A 7751-nucleotide genomic window follows, 5' to 3' on the forward strand; every position below is an offset into this window, starting at 1 on the left:
GAATCAACCCGCTCTACACACGGTTTGCTACCACTTTCACCTGGTACTTTGTAAACTCGGGAGGGAAGCGGCACAAGACGGCTTGAGTACGGCTGGGGGACGCCTGACAGATGTGCCTGTGTGAACCCGCCCCTTTAATCCGATCCTGAAATGCTCCTGAAACGTTTGGCTGCCGGGCCAAACTGCCAGTCTGAACTCGGCCATTGAGTCTCTTTGTTGTATGTGAGCCCTGATAACCACCTGTCCCGAAGCAACCCAGAAAAATCTTGATGACTCGCGAGCTCCCGCGGGCAGTCTCTCGGAGCATTCTCTCTGGACGTGTGACTGGTACACTGTGATTCATGTTTGTGTTATGAAGAAGGGGGTGCCAGCCAGTGTCCCCTCTAAGCTGAGTTAGTGTGAGCTAGCTCACAGTTTTTGAGCCTCTGGCTCACACATTTTTGTCTTAGCTCAGGAAAGATGGTTTCCACAGCTTAGAGGGAACATTGGCAGCCCTTGGCAGAACGAACAGTGGGTCAGAAGAACATAGTGGCACCCCCCTTCTTCCCTGATATTGGGGGTAGCAGACGAGCGCCAACAGGGAAGAGCCATTCAACAGCCCCTCAGTGCTTTGGAATCATTTATCAGTTCTGTTTTGGAAAGCCGCAGGTTTCTCCTTCAGTCAATTAAGTTTGTAAATCTTTATAGCCTAATTGTCTTGATTCCTGCTTGTTTAATTAGTGCAGTAATAACTGTCGGCGGAACTCTCCTTTAATAAAAGTGGCTGACAAGGAAAGGTTTTTTAATGAAAGATTTCTGTGAGGTTTCCCCTCTTATATGAGTAGAGGGACTTGTTCATCTTCATTGGGAACAGAGGTTCATTTCCATGTATGACTTTCCAGAAGGTTCCACTTTCAGGAAAACGGGCTACATGGGACTTTTAAATGTAATATATGGCATGTTTAATGATATAATAGTTCCATTCTGCATTCCTTTATTGTAATAGCTGCATTCACAGACACAGACATAAGAACATAAGAGAAGCCAATGTTGAATCAGGCCAGTGGCCCATCTAGTCCAACACTCTGTGTCACACAGTGGCCAAAAATACCAGGGGCCATCAGGAGGTCAAGCAGTGGGGACAGGACACTAGGAGCCCTCCCACTGTTGACCCCTTCCAAGCACCAAGAAGACAGAGCATCCCTTGCCCCAGACCGAGAGCCCCTATCTATACCTTGTGGCTAATAGCCACTGATGGACCTCTGCTCCATATGCTTATCTAATTCCCTCTTGAAGCCGTCCATGCTTGTAGCCACCACTACCTCCTGTGGCAGTGATTTCCATGTGTCAATCACTCTTTGGGTGAAGAAGTACTTCCTTTTATCCGTTCTAACCCGACTGCTCAGTAATTTCATGGAGTGCCCACGAGTTCTTGTACTGTGAGAAAGGGAGAAAAAGACTTCTTTCTCTGCCTGCTCTATCCCATGCACAAACTGAAAGTTCTCAAACTCATGGGCTGCTTCTCTCCTCATGTAGAAATAATGACTTCCTCATTGGTAACAATATGAGCATTTGTCAATATTGCAAAGGATGGTCTGTTCACTTGGCTCAACTGCAGGGTTAAACTGTAGTTTGCAAACTTGGTTTGGAGTCAAGGATATAAATGACATTTTTGCCATTCATACAGAATGTGGTTTGTCACAGATGCAGAACTGATTAATTTCTGAGCCATGGGTGCAGGGGGAAGGGGGGAAAGAGCGCACAAGAGTCCGTGTTCCCAAGTGGGCGTGACTCAGCAGTAGAGCAATGCAGAAGGTCCCAGTTTCAGTTCCTGGCATCTCCAGCTGAAAGGATCAGGTAGCAGGGATTGGGAATGACCATGACCCGAGAGCCTGAGACGCCTGGCCTTGATAGACCAAGGGCCGGGCTCGTGGGAGGCAACATCGTCTGTTGACGTATGTATTCAAGGGTTTACCATGAGCTGCCACCGCGTCTGAATGCAGCCACCGAGCATCCAGATAGGAAACTGGAATCATTAACCCAACTGAAAGTTATTCCACCGTTGTCTTCCAAAGAGGCCAGGCTGGCATACATAGCCCTGGTTGGTATTTGGATGGGAGACCACCAAGGAAGTCCAGGGTCGCTATGCAGAGGCAGAGCACCTCCATTTGTCCATCTCGCCTCGACTAGGGCCGGGGCCTTTTCAGCCCTGGCCCCTACCTGCTGGAATGAGCTGCCATACGAGATGAGGGCCATGCGGGGCCGTTTACAGTTCCGCAGGGCCTGCAAGACAGAGCTCTTCCGCCAGGCTTTTTAACTATGGTGACAGATGTCCCCCTCTCGTTACTGGGCCTCCCCTCAGTGGGTCAGAACTGCATACCAGAGATGACATCTGCGAGGTTCTAATGTCAACGGGCACCGGATAAGGTTATTGTGGTATTTTACTAGTGTTTTGTGAGGAATTTCAGACAGACGATATAATCCGGAAGAGGAACGGTTCCCAAACGATTTCTGGTCTGTCATTTCAGACAGAATCGTTTTAGAACCGGTTCCCTACTGGAATATATCTGTAATTTCAGACACAAACACTTCTATCCCGTTTAGGAAACGGGGCTGAAGCGTTTTACCTGTCAACCGCTTCCAAGTAGTCTTCAGTTTCCTCTCCCAGTTCCGATGCGCTTTTTCCCACCGTTTTTCACCCGCGCGGGCAATCTCCGGCTTTTTTTTTAACGCTCACTTTAGAGCGCTATAACGCAACAGCATTATATCAAACCCATTGAAATGCCTGGAGTGTTTTGTTATAATGCTATAGCGCTATAAAGCGAATGTTTTTTTTAAAAAAAGCTGGAGATCACCCGCATGGGCGAGAAACGGCGGGGAAAAAGCGAGGAAAAGCGGTGCAGTCTGAAATGGCAAACCACTTCAGATCCAGCTCTATACCAGAAGGGGAAAGCCATGTGTGAAATGGCAGCCCTATACCGGTTTACTCCATGACAGATCAAAAACGGCTTCTAAACGGTTAAAAAGGGTAATGTGAAATTCCTCTGTGTTAATGGTGTATATTGCATTTTTAAATCCAATTTGATGTAACCTGCCCTGAGCCTGCCATGAGTGGAGGGCAGAATATAAGTCGAAATAAATAAATCAAGAAATAACACTGACCTCGATGGACCAACGGTCTGACTCAGTCTACAGCAGCTTCACGTGTTCCATGTATTCCGAGTCTCAGGATCGAGCCTCCTGTGTAGCAGGGAAATGCCTCACAAGCTGTCGCTCTCCTGTCTTTCTTTCACAGCCGCGGAGGGGATGGTGTGCAGCCGCCTGTGCTCCAAAGACGGGTGCTGGGGCCCCGGGCCGGACCAGTGTTTGTCCTGTAAGCACTTCATCAGAGGAAGGACCTGTGTGGAGGCTTGCAATCTGTATGAGGGGTAAGCTCTCTCCCCCCCTTCAGCCTTCTTTTGGGCTTTACTAGAAATGTGCTCATAGTGGTTACGGAAGGGGCGTACTGTTAGGTTCCAACAGTGCAATCCTGTGCGGCGTTACTCCAGTATAAGCCTATTGAAATGAGTGGCAAGGGATAAGGACAAAGTGTTCATAGTTCTCTGGTGCCGGGCGGGGGCAATGACCCCTCAGACCCACACCTGCTTATCAGCCGCAAATGCACAAAATATAAGATTGTGAGTCTGCACACCCACTCTTAAAGGTAATTCTGTTTTGCTTGGCAATCTCCTCTGAAATGGAAGAGATTTTCCTAAGGGAATTATTCACTGGTAGCTCACAGGCTCAAGTTGCCTATGAAGGGTGTTGCTCCCCCCTCCCCCCTTTTGTCCCAGGCTGTTAGTTGCTGTGACCAGTGTTCCCTCTAAGCTGAGTGTGAGCTAGCTCACAGTTTTTTAGCCTCCAGTTCACACATTTTCATCTCAGCTCAGAAAGGAGGGCTCCAGAGCGAACTAATTTATGCAGCAGCCCAATCGCTCGCTCACAACTTTAATACCCAGGAGCTCACAAAGTAGAATTTTTGCTCACAAGGCTCTATAGCTTAGAGGGAGCCTTGGCTATGACCCTGACTGACTTGGGACCGGGGCATTTATTGCCCCCTTCTGATTGATCCAGAGCTAATCCATATCAGCCAAGTACTTTCTGATTAAGTTAACAGGCAGATAATGGAATGAGGGGGGCAGAGTTTGAATGGCTATCCCAGCAGATAGCGTTTCAAGTCCCTCTCCAGGTTAGCTTTTATTTATTTGTGTATTTGGTACAACAGCTTTGATAAGAACATGTGTCGAAGTGCCCTGAGTATTTACATCGATGCATTAAAGGTAAAGGTCAAGGTTTCCCTTGCTCGAAAGCCAGTCAGATCTGACTCTAGGGGGCAGTGCTTATCTCCGTGTCCAAGCTGAAGAGCCAGCACTGTCCAAAGACATTTCCGTGGTCATGTGGCCGGCATGACTAGACGCCGAGGCGCATGGAACGCTGCTACCTCCCCACCAAAGTGGTGCCTATTTATCTACTTCCAGTTTCTTGCTTTCGAACTGCTGGGTTGGCAGGAGCTGGGGCCAGAGACGGGAGCTCACTCTGTCAAGCGGCACACTCGGGTCCCGAACTGCCGAACTACAGACCTTCCGGTCTGCAGCTTAGTGTCTTAACCTCTGAGCCACCACAGCCCCTATGTACGCATCATTAAATTAAAAGTGAAGTATTCCGTCTTTTATGCTATTTAAATCTCTAGCGATTAAAAGCCTTACCTTAAAGAAAAAAAAGTAACACAGGAGGCCAGTTTGCATTAACATTTTCACACTCTCCGAAAAGTACCCCCCTTTTTGGTAATTTTTTCCTTGCCTTGGGGGAGATCAGCAGATAGCGAGAATGTGCTTGGGAGCAACATGCCCCATGAAGGCAGACAATGGAGCCACCACAGACAAACAGGCTGGTCTGCCAGCTGGCTGGCCTTTCTTCATAATGTAGTGACAGGGGAGCTGATTGGCTGGGTGGCACTGGGCTGTTATCGCAGACCCTGTGTGATCCCTGACTGGCTGGGACCCTGTTGTGACTGAGACAAGTTTCCCTGACAGAAAAGTTAAAGGTTTGCCAAGCCTACGGCTGCCGAGGTGGCAAGTGTGAACGGGTGCAAGAAGAGGCTGGGGAAAAAGTTGTGGGGGTTGCATCTCCTGAAAATGCCCTGTCCCCAGAATGCTCAGGAGTGAAAAATCCACGGCACCGCGACTTTGTCTTAATTGATTTTCAGAAGTTGCATTTTGAGTGAATCTCCCTTTGAACACACTCCCTCCCCTCGGGGCTGATTTTGAGGAAGTGTATTTAACGTAAGAAGTCAATATGCTTCAATTAAGCATGTGCTAAGCTGCTTTTGAAAGCGGAGGCTGGAGGGGGGGGGAGAGAGCCTATCCAGAGGGTGTATGAAAGAAGTCCAGATTACCCATTAGCATCTCGTAATCAAAGCCAATTTCCCTGAAAGATTTTTTCTTTTCAAAATCTGTACCAAAAAAAAAAGCCTTTTTACAAACTCATCCTCAGTGTAATTTTAGCCACTGTTCCCCTGGATAGACAAGTACGATGCTATAAAGAATAAAAAGTGCTCATATATAGCCAAAGTTGAATTTCAAGACAGGATCATTTCGAGCTTCGTAATTGTTCTCCTCGGCGATAATCCTCCTCTCTCTCTGATCCCCACCCCACTCCCAAGAAGTCACTTAATGTTCTCGTACATGCAGCTTCAGCTTTGCAAAGAGAACATGGTGACCAGGCAAGAACCGTGCGCCTTTATTACCACTTCCTCTAGGTTTTAGGTTGGATTCCCTCTTGGTATTTCTCCCACCACGAGGATGGGCGGTCTTTACATTTTATTTGCACCAGAGGATGGATTGCCTACAGCGGGGGTCCCCAACCAACCTTTTCTGACCCTGTGGGCATCTTTAGGATTGTGACGCAGCACGGTGGGCACAACTACAAAATGGCTGCAGTGAGAGGTGGAGCCAACTACAAAATGGCTGCCACAGGATGAGGGGAACAACCACACATGGTCAGGGTGTGAGGTGTTAAATAGTGGGTTTAACATGGCAGAGGCGAAGGCATAGTGATTTCAGCAAGCAGCAGTTAAGAACATAAGAACATAAGAGAAGCCAATGTGGGATCAGGCCAGTGGCCCATCCAGTCCAACACTCCTGTGTCACACAGTGGCCAAAAATACCAGGTGCCATCAGGAGGTCCAGCAGTGGGGCTGGGACACCAGAAGCCCCTCCCACTGTTGCATCTCAACAGGAACGCTTTACATGGGGCAACTGCCCTAACTATATACACCTAAGCCACTCCCAGCCCCCATGTGATTGGTGAGCTCAAATGGCCTCCAAGCTCCAGATTGCCTGTCTGCCCTCAGGGGCCAATCCGCAGGCAGGTCCCAGGATCCCGCCTGCCTTTGTTCTGGGGCTTCAAGCTCCAACTAGGTGGCCTGCCCGGGCAAGCCCAGACATGCCTCTCCACGCTTCCTCTAGGTGGCCTGCAGACACGTCCAGGCATGCCTCCAGCAGCAGGTAAGCCGGAGTGGAAGATTGCTCGTGTCCAGACATAACATGAGGGTTACACATAATTCTAATAGTAACCCTTCAACAGATTTCCAGTGGCCATTCAGAAGCCCTGCTGGGCAAAAGCTCCACCTCCTTTCTAAAAACACTTGACAGGTGCCAGGAAAGTTGTTGGTGGGCAGTATGCCACCTTCAGGCACCCCACTGGTGACCTCTGGCCTACAGTAAGATGTGGCTGTCAGGCTAGATCTGCCTATCCCCCTGGACAGCTACAGAGCAGGAGGGTTAAGGGCTGATATACAGCAGACGCACAGGAGAGAGGCACTTGACCTTTTCCCCTGCATCCCGTTCCCACAGCTGCCTTTCCCCCGGGAGAGGTTGTGAGTGTTCAAGGAGGAGGGAGTTGCAGGGGAAAGTGATGTCTTTGGTTCAGCCCGTTGACTCAAAGTTCTTGTCAGCCGAACCTCTGCTGTTGCTGCCATGGCTGGTGGGGTGGGGGAAGATGTTGGTCTGCTCCAGTCCTGGAATCTTAAGTTTTGTTTCTTCTTACGGTCTTCTTATCTATGTAGCCTCAGATAGTGACCTTGGTACCTCGTTACTGCTTTCCCTGGGAATGTTGACCTGTTAGCTTAGGCGGGCTCTCGCTGATGCCGATTGGACCTGGGTCATCAGGGGGCCCCTTTGAATTATGTATAACTCCCCACTGGCGTGTTTCCCGGTAGTCCTAACACAGAATGTGTGCACGGAAGACCTGCCTTTACTGTACTCAATAAACTTTACTCTTTTGAATGAAAGTTGTTGGGAAATGATCACTGTGGGGCTGTAACCGTTCCTCCCTTTCAACATTCCGTCCAACATGCAAAGGGGCCTTCGACAACGAGGTTCAAGAGCAGAGCAATCCGGTGCTGCGGATTGTTGTTCCACGAGTATATGCGTTTTAACAAGTGATTTGAACGAGCGTCAATAAAATGTTTGAACTCTGAGAAAGCAATTAAGAAATGTACGAAATTAATACAATATTGTCTCCCTAGTGAATTCCGGGAGTTTGCCAACGGTTCCGTCTGTGTGGAGTGCGACCCCCAGTGTGAGAAGATGGAGAATAACAGGATCACATGCAGGGGACCCGTAAGTAGAACGAGTGCACATCAGGGTAACAGAGCAGGCGGTCACCATTACAGCATAATTTGTTGTTAATTTTGAATCTGCCCTTAGCGCTTCTATAAGTATAACAAGGGG

At 48.8% G+C, this 7751-nt stretch overlaps 1 protein-coding gene across 1 annotated transcript in view; it reads left to right on the plus strand.

Annotated features, from left to right (window-relative positions):
- The window catches only part of ERBB4 (erb-b2 receptor tyrosine kinase 4), a gene marked incomplete at its 5' end in the record, with an annotated part of 401399 nt that overhangs the window by 77057 nt on the left and 316591 nt on the right, over positions 1–7751 (plus strand). Inside the window, 2 exons of the mRNA XM_015423413.1 lie at positions 3275–3407; positions 7547–7665. Coding sequence (XP_015278899.1) covers positions 3275–3407; positions 7547–7665 — 252 coding nt within the window. The remainder of the gene's footprint in view (positions 1–3274; positions 3408–7546; positions 7666–7751) is intronic.

This window comes from Gekko japonicus, unplaced genomic scaffold (genome assembly GCF_001447785.1).
Source record: "Gekko japonicus isolate JY-2015 unplaced genomic scaffold, Gekko_japonicus_V1.1 scaffold1499, whole genome shotgun sequence".
Classification (NCBI taxonomy): Eukaryota; Metazoa; Chordata; class Lepidosauria; order Squamata; family Gekkonidae; genus Gekko; species Gekko japonicus.